This window comes from Medicago sativa, chromosome 3 (genome assembly GCF_051527215.1).
Source record: "Medicago sativa cultivar Bolivia chromosome 3, Bolivia_mono, whole genome shotgun sequence".
In the NCBI taxonomy this organism is placed as follows: domain Eukaryota; kingdom Viridiplantae; phylum Streptophyta; class Magnoliopsida; order Fabales; family Fabaceae; genus Medicago; species Medicago sativa.
Genome location: NC_140751.1, coordinates 35,684,012 through 35,700,749, shown reverse-complemented (window position 1 = coordinate 35,700,749; position 16,738 = coordinate 35,684,012). Strand labels below are relative to the sequence as shown.

Below are 16,738 nucleotides of genomic sequence, written 5' to 3'. Positions count from 1 at the left end.
CAAGTCTAAAAATATTATAAAATGTAGTGGTTAAAATAGATTTGATGTTTTGAAAATATTTTCTTCAAAGTTATTTTCAAAACATACACTAAAATCTAAAAATAATTATTTTAATCTCACTTTTATATATGTTAAAATTATAAGCAAAAGAAAAAAACAGTGGTGCATTACTATAATGTTCACCTATACATCAACGAAATATAATGTTTGTGTGTCAGTCTTTTTCTTTTACCATTACCCTTAATTTAAAATCTTTTATTTAAAATATTAATCCTCTTAACTCTTGTTAAAGAAGTTGGGATGTCGGTGCTTCCTCTTGATGCATGTCCTTTCTCCTGACTTATCCAAAAAAATAACTTTTGTAAAAGAAAAACAAAACTGCTTTACTTAATTTTATTAATAATATAAAGTAGCAATAATCCGTTTTATATTTGAAAATTACCCTCATTAAAATTATTTTCTTCAAGGATCCCAAAACTGAGAGAAAAACATCAAATATAGTGGTGAGAATATATTTTATATTTTACAAAGATTTTATTCAAATTATTTTTTTAAAAAATAAAAACTGAAACAATATCATCTCACTAATTTGGTTTTTATTTTAAAAGATAAAAGTATTTAAAACATGGAGGCCCAACTAAATATATATTTTTCTAAAAAAAAAAAAAAGTTTAATATGAGAAGAAATATCAAGTTTGTGTGTAGACCTCTCAAAATCAAGTTTGTATGTTGACATTTTTTTCTTTCTTTCTAATTTTACCCATTTATTTTCACTCTTTTATTTATAAGTTCGTCCTTCAATTCATATTTAAGTAATTTATTAGTATTTCAATATTATAATGACATAAAACCCGTTAAAGTGAATTTTTCAATATTTTTCTCACATTGTTAATTAAATTAAGGAACAAAATATAGTTAACTTTGGGTTGGCTTTACTCCTCAACCACACACATAATAGTCCAATTACCTTTATTAGTTTTGCAAAAAACAAATAGTTTCAAGATACCTGTTAAAGGTGTAAATAACGAAATATCGTTCATTCTTCCAAATGCTATAAAAAATACTCTGGTTGCAATATGCCAGGAAAACAACGCATAAAGACAAAAACAACATATACTAAAAAATATAAGGTTATTTATAACTAATTGAGAAAATATAATTCAAATGAAATTAAAAACGACCAAGAATTATGAATGTTCATAGTTCAATCTAACCTAATGTGTAATAGTAGAGGATAACTAAAATTGAATACTTCGGTCAAAAAAAAAAAAAACTAAAAACTAAATACCTATTTTAAGTGAGATAAATCTCTAAACTACCTCAAAATATAATTGATGTAATATACCAACATCTAGATACTAATAAAATATTATATTACTCCAATCAAGTAATGTATTCATTACTTTGAGGTAGCTGGTTTATTAAGGTCAAAAGTTGAAACATTAGGAGGTTGGTTTAAGTCGAACTGTCCCTCGCGTGGTGGCGATGCATTTGGATCTTGATATTGAGAATTTGGACTCTGTCGTCGCACTTGTGGAGGCGCAACATTTGGAGGTTGTTGTTGAGCATTTCGTTGCCAATTATGATAATTTGATTGTTGATGTTGTGCATTTGGATATTGATATTGCAAATTTTGGAGTTGAGTCTGATTATTTGTTGGACGACGTAGTGCCTCCAAGGGTTGACCTTGTGCACTTGATTCTAATACATAATTTGGGTGATGGACAAAGATAAAATGCTCACACATAAGTTGTTGAGATGGAAAACGTGCGCCGCATTTGTCACAGGTCGACATAGTTACCCAGTTATAACAAAATCTAGAGACGAACACAACGCCTTTTGAAGGAGCCCACACAATACAATCTAGGCTCATCACAAAATGGGACGAGATCCCTTGACGACCTTATCTATCATCTTACCACCCAATAGTCAATATTGACCCCCAATGTCTTTATAAGCATGGTACCTCTGTCAAGTCAGATACACAATCACTTTATGCAAACTCATAAACTTAAAATTAAACTTTGAACACTTTTTTCTCTCTTGAGCCAATACCGACTTCTTGAGTGTTAGAGTGTGTGTCTGTTTTGCAGGTATCGTAGTCACTCGCTCTAACCATCACCAAGAATCTCATCGGAGCATCTCCTCCATCGTATCAGTCCTCTATCGCACGAATATCGTAACTTATTCATCCTTAAACCCTGTTGTTCTCAGTCAAATCAATTATAATAATCATAAAAATTGTATTTAAGTTACGAACCACGTGAAGAGAAGCTAACAAAAAGTTTTTTCCATAAAACATTTTCCGTGCATATGCACGGGTCTCAAACTAGTAATCAGCAAATTCACCAAAACTCAAATGACCTTTATTTGCACATGTAAATAAGCATCTTTATTTCATCCTAACATAGCACACCTCGTTTTGCTTGGGTGAAGTATTTTTGTTTTGAAGGAATAAAGCGAATCCAAAAAAAAGTGTACAGCCTTTGATTCCGCAATGGGAGAAGAAGAAGAACGCCTGGATGTTCTGACGAAAAGCGGTGAGAAAACCGGAATTTCCAAACCCAGGCAAGTAACACTAACACTAACACACACACACTCTCTCTCTCTCTCTTCTTACTCATTCAACAACTCATAGCAAACAAAAACGCATGCGTTTCGTTTCAGAGGAGAAGTTCATCGAGATGGCGATTACCATCGCGCTGTTCACGTCTGGATTTTCGCAGAGAGCACGCAACAGTTACTTCTTCAACGCCGCTCTTCTTGCAAAGATTCATGGCCTGATCTTTGGGATATTTCCAGCGCAGGTCACATCTCTGCTGGTGATTCTTCCCTCATCACTGCCAGGTAATTCAATTCTTCGATTCATTTTCATTTCTGTAATCCGTTGTAAATTTGATCCATTTCAAATGTTTGTTCATTTTGCCAACTTCATTTTGATTATATATGAATTTTGATGTTAATTGTTGACTTTAGATGATCAAGTTGAGTTACTTGTTGATCAATGATTGAGATTGTCATAAAATACATGCAATAGAGTTGTATGTGGTTGTTGCCAACAAGGGCCTGTTTGAATTGACTTATTTGGCCGACATAACTTTTATAAGTTGGCCTAGTGGTGTTGGCTTGAGGTCTCAAGGTTTGATTTACCCCGATGCCAATTTTAACTGGCTAAGCCCGAGCTAGCTAGCTCTGAATTTAAATGGTGCCCCACAAATAGACGGTGGGATTGGTCCCCTTGGATTAGTAGCTCATTGAGCTGGATGGGCCCCGCAAAAGTTTTATGAGACTGTCTGAAACAATTTTCATAAGCTTTTTTCAACTTAAGTTCTCCAATATAGCTTATGAAAACAATTTAACGCTAATTTATCTTTGCTATAAAAATAGATTAGTGCTTATCATGATATGCACTTTTGCTATAAGCTGCAAATAAGCTATTTCATAAGTACTTGAGTTCGAATTCTGCACGTTGGTGTGTAATATGTAAGTACATCTCTTTGAGCCTTGATCTTGGTCACCACTTAGGGATCCAGCTCACTAAACTTTGGAATTCCAATAAAAAAAGATCTGTTTTTTGTTTTTTTTATATTTTATGGTTATGAAAATGATAAAAAGTTATTTTTTTTAGTTTTCTGGGTTTGAACTTTGGATCTTTTGTTTAAAACTTTTTTGACGTCCATCAGCTCAGCAACCGAGCTACTTGTTTGGGACAAGAGATGAAGTTGTTAAAATCTCAATTAGATTTTGTTCTCTCCATCAATTTATAGAAGTCAAATTCTAAAACTTTAGCTAATGCAAAAATTTAAATTTTTTATTTAACTATAAAATATTTCACTATCAAGAGTGGTTTTGTGTTCAATGTGTAACGAATATCTTTATTTTAGATAGGAAAGTAAAATTGTTCAGAATGTTTGGAATATGGAGATTGTCTTGGTGATCAACTGTGTTGTGTTGTGTTGTATATTTGGTTTTTTCAGGAGGGAGCTCGAAGAAGAGTTAGGTGTAACCCTTCCTAAGGATGCATTCGAATTGATATTTGTTTTCCTACAAGAGTGGTAAGTAGTTAATGGTGTATCGCTGTATTTAATCAAAATTTTAGGAGTATGGTTTGGTTTTTTTTCTTTGTAGATATGCTTTGATTATAATTACAAAACGGCCATATTGCTTTTGTGCTGTTTTCTATTTTCAAGATTTACTTTTTGGCACCATTTACTTCACAAAAACTTGAAAATAGAAAACTGAATATAAATAAAGTGACATTCTTGTAATGATAATAATAAAAACATATCAACTGAGAATGTAAAATTAAAAGATACAATAAAAAGTTTTCCTCCATCTTTTTGTCAAAAATAAATAAAAAGTTTTCCTCTAAGATAAGCGAAGGATTTGTTTACAGGGGTTTCTGTCACACCCTCTTTTACATATGAAGAGAGACTAATGATTTGTTCTCTTACTTTTTTGTTTTATCGCATAATCATAGGAAGTTTTCATGCTCAATTAATCCAGTGCTTCCATTCTTTTGCTATCCATGAACTAACTGATTTTAAATTTTGATATGAAATGCAGTGTTACAAATGACGGAAAGTTCATCAATAACGAATATAATGATGTGTATCTGGTAACTACTATTGATCCAATACCTCTGGAAGCTTTTACACTTCAGGTGATGATGTTTAAGATGGTTTCAAATTGAACATTACGCATTTCCCCCACATATATTTGTATTGTTCTCGAAATAAAGTAAAACACCATGATTATAGTCATTTTTTGTCTTTATGATTTTTCATTAGTTGATTTATTTTAAGACTATAATAACCTAAATAAATAATATAAAGATATACGATCATTTGTTGCAGTTCAATCAATATTTGATACAACAAGATTTCTGAAATAGATCATTGAAATCCTCTAGATGCATTAGTGTCATTATAACTCATATTCTATTCTATAAACGAAATTTGGTTGGCTGCAGAATAATCTCTCTCTCTCTCTCTCTCTCTCTCTTCTCTCTCTCTCTCTCTCTCTCTCTCTCTCTCTTCCATGAGTATGCGAATCGAATTCTATGCATGTTAGGTCTTTTACTAGTAAATGCATAATTTGCTCTATTGAGTTTCCTGATCTTGGTGAGGGGATCTTTTTATGTTGGTAGGAAACAGAAGTTTCTGCTGTTAAATATATTGCTTATGACGAGTATAAACGGTTGCTGGCCATAGAAGATTCAGACTATGTCCCTTATGATGTTCGTGGACAATATGGTCAACTATTTGATATAATTGAGAAGAGGTATGCTAATGTTTTAGATTCACATGTTGAAAAATTTCTTATATTTGAAGCAAAACCTCTTATTCCATTGTATAAAAATATCACTATTTTACCAATATAGTGTGGCCCAAGTGGTAGATACTTGGGCCCCTTAACCATTTGGTCCAGGGTCTGATTCCCGGCCGGTGCGTATGGAAAACCATTTGTTGGGAGAGGTCAGCCCCTTAAAGGGATCTCATTACCTCGAGGGGATTAGTCTTTGTAGTTGCTCGTGGAGGATACCTTTGGCTTACCCAAAAAAAAAAAAAATATCACTATTATGCTTTGGTTATGACAGAGCCCAACTAGTAAGGAAAAATAGTTGGCCAAGGTTTGGAGAGTGTAAACTAGGAGGGATAAGAAATAATATATTTAGGATTCTTTTCTCTGTTAAGTTGATAATTTTTAGTTATGTTATGTATCACTGTTTTTATTTGTAAACTTAAATATAGGACTACCTAGTTACTTATTATTTTGTTATACTGGTGTCTAGGAAGTTGTTGGGGGAAGTATTATAGGAGTATGTTAGGATCTATCATTGGGTTTTTCTCTTAGGAAATTATTCAGAGCATAGGGTCTGCAAAAGAGGTAGCAGATCAATTCTGTAGCTCTCTTTTTTAATAAGCTAATTCTATATTTTCAGTAATCCTTCGTTTGGTGCAATGAGTCAATGACATTCATCTAGCCATGACAAACCCGATAGAGGCGTTGTGTATCATTAGTGTACATTACTTTAGCCTGTTCTAAAATAGACTTGAACATGAGGTGTAGACGGAAAATAGATTTTATGGAGGGATACCTTGATGACAGTGCACAACTAGGTAAATTTTTTTTCCCATCGTTCTCAATTGACAACATTCACAAACTCAACCTTGGTGGTGAGCTGGTCTTTATAGACTTCACCATTAATCCATAACTTGATATTAAAAGTCCAGGTATTTTAATTGGATCCATCAAATTTCTCAATGGAGCAGGGAGAAGTTACATTAAAAAAATGGGATGATTGGTCTTAGGGGAACCTGCAGTACTAGAGGCAGACATGATTAACATCTGACTAGTCGTATGTTGTTAGGGCTGATAGTGGGTCATCTAAGACTGCCAGACGAAAGCGACACCTGTGCTGGAAGCAGTGGCCGAAGAGCTGGTGTGACACCACTCCATGCTCCAGTGATGTAACTACGTGCAAGAACTATAGGCATGAGGGCATGAGAAGGGCCTCAAAAGGGTGATAATTTGAGGGTTGATGATCTTCACTTGGATGTCCTAGCTCAGGATAATAATTACAAAATAAACATAGGCAGTATTATTCCTATTTACATGAGATGATATGCTTATATAACCATCCTCTGTATTAAATACGTCGATCCTAGTATATTTTAAACAGTTTCCTATCCAAACTCAAGCTGCATAGATTTCCTTTAAAGTGAACATTCCCTACATCTATATTGTCATATGTTAAAGCACAACTTTCTTTAAATCTTCATATACTTACAGATTATGACCATATACTGAGGGAGAACTACCTAGCACACAGCATCGAAAATAGTGACTTTCATTGATTATATACTTAATTTTGCTACTCTATATATATTTGATGAAGGTACAAAGAGAATACCGTAGCACGCAGTTTGAGTTTACAAAAGCAACTAAGTCGCTATGCACCTGTGTCTCTCAATGTAGAGGTTGTTATGATTTCACTTTGCATTGTTGCATTATATGACTTTTATCTATCTATCTATCTATCAAATATTTGCTTTAATTCTTTTTATCTTCCTGTGCTTTTGACAATTGAACAACATACAGTTAAACTGTAGCATTTCGATCATATCATAACCCTCTTTGAATGTGTTTAATTTTTTTTGGTCTAAAACAGTAAAACTAGATTTGTGTTATTTCACTTTGCACAGCCTTATAAATACTTGGAAAGAATAGTAGGTGCAATGTTTTTATACATTTACATATGTAATAAACAGTTGGAACTGATCTGAAATAGAAATAACTAATTTCAACTTACCAATGATCTACACTATTGAATGCAAGCAATTCTGAACATAGAGATATAACAGAAACTTAGAGTAGAAGACACATATCTTCCAATATTTGCCCCTCGGACGGGAGTCTTATTCTTGTTTGTAGACATTGAAAATGGAAGTTTAACAACCTGATACAAAGAAAACAAATTCCACCAAACAGCTGTAAAAATCAGCTTAAAAATATTTGGACATGCCAAAAACATTACCAAAAAAACAAAACAGCTGGAAACACAGATCGATTCTATCTGAAATGGCACCTGACGACTGAAAATCTGCGAAAGTGACTGAGCTTCGTCAGACTGACAGGACCCTTTTTTCTGTCCCCAAAACACGAGCCATTTCCTTTACAAAAATACATGGACATTCTCATTGCTCACTTGCAGTTTCAAGATCTGGTTGGTTTCTTCATGAGAAATCTAACAAACTTTTTTCAACACGATTATTTGATTTGAGGAAATTCTTGTGGGTCCTAAATAAATAATATGCTCAACAAATATGGAGCGAGATCCATATAATATAGCAGACCACATGTAATTTCACTTGACAACAGTTTGTTGGAAATAATGTATTTGAGAATATGCTGTTAGTAGTATTTGTCTTGAATATAAGGCCACCCAGTGATATTTTACCCACCCTCCAGTTGTGCTAGTTGGCTTTTCCTGATTCAACTTGTATTACTTATGTCTGTGGCGGGGGGTTGTAGGAAAACCATTGCCCTAGTAGGCCTTTGATACCATGTAAAGAGAGTAAATAAAGCAGGAGATTCTGATTCTGTGATTGGAGGTGTATAACTCGGTCTACTTGTGTATATATTGTACCGGTTTATGAAGGGGGTACAAAGTAAATCTGGACCAATCCCATGTGCTCTCAGCAACCTAATGTTAACATCACCAATAACAATTTTCACAGTGGAATTCAATTTTTTCACGTAAAATAAAGATTAAATTTGATATATTCAAAAAGATTATTTAGGAGTTTATCCAAATGGATAATTTGAACCAAGTGCTAAATATTTAAGCAGAATCATATGAATCTATTAGTTGGTTAGAAATCTATGGTTGTATTTATATGTTTTGGGAATTGCACTGTTACATTATTATTTTTTTATTAGAGAAGAATATGTGCTCTTTAAGATTATGTACTAATGTTTTGGATGAACTGTTATTGCAAATAAATTAATAAAATTCGTAAAAAGGCTTGTTAATGAATTTTGAAGGTTATGATATCATTATTAGTTGAGTGTTAGTGTAACAATACATGAATTATTACCAACATATTTATCATAAAATTTATTGTTGCCTTTTAACATTTGAAATAAGTTTCTTTTTATTTTTGTTATTTTTTTTTTTTTGGCAGTTGACAGGGCTTACGAATTCGGACAAAGAGGCTCTTGTTTTTATTGTCAAGGCTGCAACTGTTATGGATGAAATTTGTTATCTTCAGGTTTAGTTTACGATTCATTTATAGCAGTGTTTATATGCATTTTTTATGTACCTATGTGTATTGATTTTGCTTTCCATTTTCAATGTGCATGTTCATATCAAGTATATAAATTCTAAGGCTTAATTTTTCACATGCATGTAATAATGTTCATGCTTGGTACCTAGGTTTTAGCAATCATTTTGTGAAATTTGATTGGCAATTCATTCTGTGCTCCAAAATATCATTCTATATTTATAACTGTGATTGGTAGAGTAGAACCTGGAAGACAGATGTGTTAGAATAATAGTGTGTATTACTAAAGCTATTCTGTTCATTTTCTTATCAGTCGTGGTACAGTAATCCAGCTCTCAGAGATTGGTTGAAGGAGCATGCTGATACGTCAGAGTTGAATAAGTTGAAATGGTCCTATTATCAGATAAATGGAAGCCCATGGTGAGTCTTCAATAAATCTTTACAACTTATTCCACCAACCGGAATGCTACTTATTTATGTAGAAAAACTTAGATGGATAGACTTTGGTGATTTTACATCTCAGAAAATCAACTTGGACTTAAGGTTAAACACTGGTGTTATCTTTGTTCCTGAGCACAGATTTGAGAATTCTGACCGTCTAGAATTTGGTTAATTTACTACATTTAAGATTAAGATTTTCCTGAGAATCAGTTTTCTTAGTCCGAGGCGAGTGATTGCCAACATGATAGTTCATATTAGCATCATGCGGCTCATTTTTTATTGCACTCCCTTTCTCTTTATCCGATTCATGAAGAACTCAAACAATACCTCAAGTACAAAGAAGATTCACAAATTACCAGGATGGCCTTAGCATTACCAAAGCAGTGATCTTCTTTGGTTTATGTAGTGATAGAGGACACAGTAAGGGCATACAGCTTGCCCTCCGTATTCCCTCTTAGATTAGATAGGAAGTTATTGACACAACTGTCACTAACTGATTCTGGTGTTCACGGGACAGTTGTAAAACATATATAAATATAAGCCTTAATACATCATTTCGTCCCTTAACTTATTTTTGGTTTTCACTTTGGTCCCCTAACTATAAAATGTCCCAATTTGGTCCCATAAATCTTCTGTCATTTACTATTTTGATCCTCTCCATTAGTTTTTAACCTTAAATGTCTAAGGTGAACCAACTTTATAGGTGGTCCACCATAGACCTTATCAAATCTTTTATTTTTAACGGTTTGATCTTTTTTTTAAATGGAGACCGTTGGATCATGGAGAGATCTATTGTAGCTTATAATAAACCACAAACACCTAATCCTCCATCTTCTTCCCTGTGTTTGAATGGTGTTCTCGAGAAATATATAAATATCTTCCTTGAACAGTGCTAGCTGTTTCCTTTAACAACATCCAGGGTAAAACTTATTTATTTGAAAGATCTCTTTTTCCTACATACATGTGTAATTACATTGTATTCATTCTTCACAGGTCTAGCCTTGACGATGATGAGGCATTTTTGACAACTGCAGATTCAGCAATAAGGCTGCTCTCTAAAGCAACTAGGACAGTTAGAGAGTGGAAGGGTCTGGAATACAGAGCAGCATTTCCCATCCTAAAACCTGCTGGTGCTAATTTCTATCCCCCCGACATGGACAAAATGGTACCATAGGAAAAATTTAGATCTGAATGATTGTGTCTAGATATGATTTATGATAGGATATTATGATGTTGTTGACCAACGCAACCAATCTCATCTAGTGTGGAAGGATTTTGGTTGTGGTGCAAAGCTAAGCACATTTTATCAAAACATTGGTTTGATATATGCAAATCATGAAAGCTTCTGTTTTGCAGGAGTTCAATATATGGAATAACAGTCTAGGAAAGGATCAACAGAAAGAGGCAACAAGCTTTTTCACTGTTATTAAAAGGCACAGCGAATATATTTTAGATTCTGGTCTGTTGAATGATAAAGTAGGTTCTTCTAAGGAACTGTATACAGTTCCCTATTCTCAAGAGTACAAGTCTCTTCTTACAAAAGCTGCTGATTTATTGCATAAAGCTGGGGACATTTCTGACTCCACAAGGTATATTGTTCTTTCATCCATTGTCTCATTATTAAGGGGTTGATTTTCAGCTACATGCTGACATACTTCCATTGTTGGTTAATAACTCATTGTTTCCAAGTGTAGTTTGAAGAAGCTGCTGCATAGCAAGGCTGATGCTTTCCTTTCAAATGATTATTATGACTCTGACATAGCCTGGATGGAATTGGTTAGTCCATATTGTCTAGTTTACTTGTATGATTTAATAACTATTATAAAATTGGCATTAATTATTCAAAGAAATGAAATAAAGAATGGTACCAATGTTCCTTTTCATTTGTCCCTATTCTCAGTCATACATGTCATGAAAACACTACACTGCTGAATAGAATCAGCCTATTCATTTGTCCCTATTCTCATAGTTAACGATCCTTTATTATTATTGTTTCCTTTTATATGGTGCATAGAATCAGCCCAATAATTGTATATATTTAGAATTCATATTTTATCTTGTACAATTTTTTTTTTTGAGAGGATCTTGTACAAATTATGAATTAGATTAATTGGTCATTAATAGTTGCAATAGTTTTTCATAGACAAAAGCTAGAGGTGCTGGAATCAGCCTAATAATTGTATATATTTAGAATTCATATTTTATCTTGTACAAATTATGAATTAGATTAATTGGTCACTAATAGTTGCAATAGTTTTTCAGAATAAAGCTAGAGGTACTGAATTCCATAAATTTTATTTCTTCTACTATTTTATCTGTTACGTGCTCTATGTATGTACCCATTCATATATCCTTGGTTGTGTAGTTTTTCGCAACAGTGTGCTTGTTTAGTTACGGTAATGAGTTTTTATTCTGTATAAAATTTCTGAATCATGAAATTATTTAGCATTCTCTTCTATGCAGGATTCTAAGTTGGATGTCACAATTGGGCCTTACGAAACTTATGAAGACAAACTCTTCGGATATAAGGTAGTACTAATTATTGAAAACAAGGCTTTGTGCAGCATAAACAATTCAAGTCCCCAAAGCATGATAATGTCCAGCTTAATTGGTTTTTTGTTTTTTATTTTTGGAAAATGTTCTTCAGAAAGTTAAAACTATTGAGTGAAGCTTTTTGCCATTTCTGGCCAACTGTCATTTAACTTATTAAAATGTTGGAAAGGACAAAAAATGTTGATTGCATTTATGTAATGTCAAACTTAGATATAAAATTAAATGTCATCACATGGTTTGTTGTAGACAAAATGCTAAGCATTGTCAAGAACGTTAGTATTTACGGTCAAATTTTACACACAACACAAAGACAAACACACTTAGTCTTTGATGATGCTTGTGGACATGTACCTTGGTATTCTCGGAGTTTCATTATTGTTCAAAGCACCAGTACATAATTTGGTGATTTACTTCAAACAAGAAGATCCTTGGACAACCATGTGTCAGTGTTACATATCTTTTAAAGAACCTTATTACTTTCATATTTATTTCAGTTATCTGATAAATTATTTGAGACAATAGTAACATTAGCCAGTGTGATGTGAACATCCAAAAGATTTGGTGTGAACTGTGAAGTATCTTAGATGAACCATAAAATAATTGTCTGGCTATAGAGCTTAATGACTAAGTATTAGCGGGACTAAGCTTGTACTATGTCTATAATCATCTATTGTATATTGATGAAAATGCAAGGTATGAAATCTATCAACAACTATCAATCATATTCCAGACAGTGGAAATTGTCTGGAAACTATTCAACATTATCTCACTTGGAAAGACTTTTGTAAAATGCAAGTGTGAAAGTTGTGGAAGTCCCACATTGGTTCTAAAGACAATATTTCGTATCTTCATCCCATTGATTTGAGATCTTTTTTTCACTCTTTTGGAGTCCCTTTTGTCACACAACTCTTACAATGACATTTGGCTATCTAACCTAGTAAGTTTATCCTTTGTTTTAGGCTACCTTTGAAGCATATATTGGAATCAGGGATGATGAAGCAACAGCTCAGTTGAAACTTTTTGGGGATAATCTGCAGGTATTACGCCTCAAGCCTTTTATATAGATTAAATTTTGTAGTTGTTTTACTTTTTGAAATTTAGTGTGACGATTTCTTAAATAATTCTGCTATTGAAGCTTCTGGAGCAAAATCTTCCAATGGACAGTGCATACAAATCAAAATCTGTGAATGCCGCACCTATTCGTGTCATCCAACTTCTATATAATTCAGGGGTGAGTGCTATGAATATTTGATAACTCTGTGTGTGTGTGTATAACATGTTTTAGCTGGATGAGACTTTTTGCTTCATAGGAGTCTTTTTAAAAAAAAAAAAAATGAAATAGGAGCGCTTTGAAGTATAAACTGATACCTAATGGATGAAAATGAATATGGTACATAATAACAAAGAGTTGATAAACAAATTCAATCCGTTACATCTGACATCTAGCTTATCTAGTAGTTATGGTGTACAGAATTTTCCCCGTCCTTCCTAATAATATTTGCTACTGTTTCTGACTTATAATTCATTGCGTCATGCTTTAAATTACTAAAATGGAAATTTTACATTGGTTATTTCAGGATGTCAAGGGACCACAAACTCTTGCTTTTAATCTACCAAATGATGAGCGCATTGTAAACGACAGGGGAACATCAATGGTCATGCTTAAGAATGTTTCAGAGGCCAAGTAAATTTCCGTACCTAAATGTTTTAGTTTCTTCAAAATTCAACCTGCCATCATGAATGGGTTTCATCTGCAATTTTTTTTTTTAAATGGATAGTTTATGTTTGGGAAATCTTCCTTTTCTTATCAGGTTCAATCGTATTCTTTTACCTATAGCCGGTGCCTGTGTTGTAGTGGAACAGCAGGAACTCGTAGATTTTGAATCATTTTTCACTCATACGATTTGCCATGAATGCTGCCATGGAATTGGACCTCATACAATAACACTTCCAAATGGTGAAAAGTCGACTGTGAGAATGGTAAGTTGCTAGAAATGCCTTCTTACCCATATCAGATAATCCCATATACTGTACCTACATATGTGAAATTATTTAATATGCACTTAGTTTATGAAGCTTTTTGTATCACATCATTATGGTTTATATAATGTTAATTACAATATCTAATATTTTGATACAGGAATTGCAAGAATTCCACTCAGCTCTGGAAGAAGCAAAAGCTGATATAGTTGGCCTCTGGGCATTGAGGTTCTTAATCTCTCAGGTTAGATATTATACTTTTTCTCTGGGGATGGGATGATAATTTATTGAGAGAGAGAGGAAATAAATAGCATGAACTTGAGGAACCTTTCTAAAGCATGGAAGAGCCGGTGAAGGAAACATGAAAATAAAAAAGAATAACAAAAATCGAAGATTACCTCTGATTCCTTTCATCACTTTGTATCTACTAACTATGCGGTGGACTTTTTATGCTTTATCTTTAACTTCTCCATATATTTTCTAGACAATTTATTGTTCTGGGGCTTAGGACTGTGCTAATGTTATAGATTATCTGTATCATTTCACCAGGACATGCTTTCCGAAAGTTTATTGAAGTCTATGTATGTTTCTTTTCTTGCCGGATGCTTCCGCTCTGTACGTTTTGGGTTAGAGGAAGCTCATGGGTGCGTTTCTATCTACACATTCTTCTTTCATCTGGTTTTCATTGTTATAATTTAGTATGTAATTCTGCTGAACAATTGTCAGGAAAGGACAAGCATTGCAGTTCAACTGGTTATATGAGAAAGGAGCCTTTGTCTTGCACTCTGAACATACGTTTTCTGTTGATTTTTCCAAGGTATAATTGCTTTGAAATCGTTTTATTTCCTCCTTCCATTTTGAGTCTATTGACCCTAAAATAAGTGATGTATATTATATTTTTCTTTCTAAAGATTGAAGGTGCGGTTGAAGGCTTGAGCAGGGAAATACTCACCATACAAGCCCAGGGTGATAAAGAGGCTGCTGGCTTGCTTCTTCAGAAATATGGTGTGATGACAGAACCATTGAAAGTTGCTCTGGAAAAGTTGGAGAATATTCAGGTATTATTCATAGACTGTAGTGTTCTGCTAACATTTGTTGTGATTTGATGATGAGTAGTTGTAGACTTGTAGTGCCAAGTGAGGCTTTTCTGCAACATGAAGAACGGACTTCAGAGATTTTCACAATACAAAATCCCAATTAGTTGTCTAAACTAGTATTTACTCATAACACCCGTTTTCAAAATTCTTGAAACCTATACCTTGGTTGCAAAATTTTTAATGTCAGAACTCTTAATCTATCTGTGATGGCAATTAGACCCAGACCCTTGAAAATCACTCACAATGGTAGTTTTTACGCATAAAATGGGTATGGGTAAATTACCCATAATTGTTAATTTGTTTGAGACATAGGTTAGATATTATCGTACCAAATTCTACCCATAAATGCAAAATTTATTTATTATGTTGTACAAATAGGATTTGAAAGATTTTGAACAACATCCCAACTAAGTTAATAATTCTTTATGTAATGTTTTATAATTAAGAATTAAATTGTCTTTGAATTTCTTGAGCCTGGTTTTTGTCACTGTTAATGCTAAGTATTGTAATAACATCCACAATTTACTCCTTATTACTAGTTTGTCAAATAAACACATGACAAATGATCATACCAATACTAAACAGTCAGTAGATGAGTATTCAAGTTCTTACCCTTGCAGATATGAGTTTGTCTATGGTATAATTTTTAAATGCTAGAGGTTGGAGTGGTACTACAGTATCATTTCAATAGCCATCTCTATCATATGAAGGATTTTAGCATCTTTGCTTGTGACACTTTTTTAAAACTTCTGAAGTTGATACCTTTTCTTCTCTATACTTTTCCAATTTTAATTGAAGACTATATCAAGTGTTCTAATACACTGTTCTTGCATCGAGACGGATTTTGAAGTATTGAAGAGACTAATTGCCTGTATATTATTCTGTACCTTAGGTACCTGTTGATGTAGCTCCTACCTTCCCCATTGCTGACAAAATATTGCAATAATAGCAAGTAACTAAAGTACAAAAAGCTACATGCTTGCGAAATCTTTGCGTCAACCATGAAAAACATATTTCATCAATATCGTTCATGCCAGTTCTTGCTACTAAATAATGGAGTACTTGTATCTCTATGATGTTTGTATTCTCCTTGAATTGAATCTAAAGGGAAAAAGTCATTGTCTTGTAGAATAGTTTGATACATTGTGTAGATATTTTACTCAGCCGGCAAGATCGAAGTTTACTGATTGAAACACTACTCTTATGATTCGTGTTGACAGTCCTTTGTTGGTTGCACGAGCCATGCATATACCCCTGGCAATGCAGATTTCTGATTTGTTCTTTTAACCAAGTGTATTAATGTTATGTTCATAATTTTAAATGGTTTATTTTGCGTTAATCCTTAATTGCTGTATGATTTTTTTCGTGATAGATATGTATGGTTGTGATGTGCAAGTATTTGGTATTATTTTTTAATTTAAAATATATTTACGTCGTGATTTAATTTATTTTAAATATGGATAGTGTATCATGCTATTTTCAACTACTTAAATACCAAGCAATCATTGCCCAATCAAAACAGCAACATGCAGATTCCCTCAGTGTCTGTCCCCAGCCAGATTTTAATGCGCCCATCAGTCACTAAAAATCCACTCGCTGACCCACATAAACCTGACCACGTGTACCAAATTCAACAAACACAAAACCATGTTGACCAACTAACCCATCTCCAATGCACCAACCCTACACGTCATGACCAACCTAAAGTTAACATGTCCTTGACTAATCAAGCTTACACATCAGCTCAGGAACAATCAATCCCTACCTCTCAGCCCAATATGAACGAAGATACAGATGAAGGTAATATCACCAATGATGCCATTCATGATCCTCCAACCTTGTGTGAGGAGGATATGGTCACGTAGATTTTTTCAGTCT

General features: G+C 33.5%; 1 protein-coding gene across 1 annotated transcript; it reads left to right on the top strand.

Annotated features, from left to right (window-relative positions):
- Positions 1-2,326: 2,326 nt before the first annotated feature.
- On the top strand, positions 2,327-16,190 carry NUDT3 (nudix hydrolase homolog 3). Its single transcript, XM_085751713.1, has 21 exons — positions 2,327-2,568; positions 2,668-2,847; positions 3,978-4,055; positions 4,567-4,663; positions 5,150-5,283; positions 6,902-6,983; positions 8,691-8,777; positions 9,103-9,209; positions 10,224-10,395; positions 10,587-10,819; positions 10,925-11,006; positions 11,694-11,759; positions 12,743-12,820; positions 12,919-13,014; positions 13,361-13,467; positions 13,595-13,763; positions 13,924-14,007; positions 14,313-14,407; positions 14,490-14,580; positions 14,675-14,821; positions 15,753-16,190. The coding sequence occupies exons 1-21, from the start codon at positions 2,498-2,500 to the stop codon at positions 15,804-15,806; spliced, it is 2,310 nt and encodes a 769-aa protein (XP_085607839.1). The 5' UTR covers positions 2,327-2,497; the 3' UTR covers positions 15,807-16,190.
- Positions 16,191-16,738: the final 548 nt, after the last annotated feature.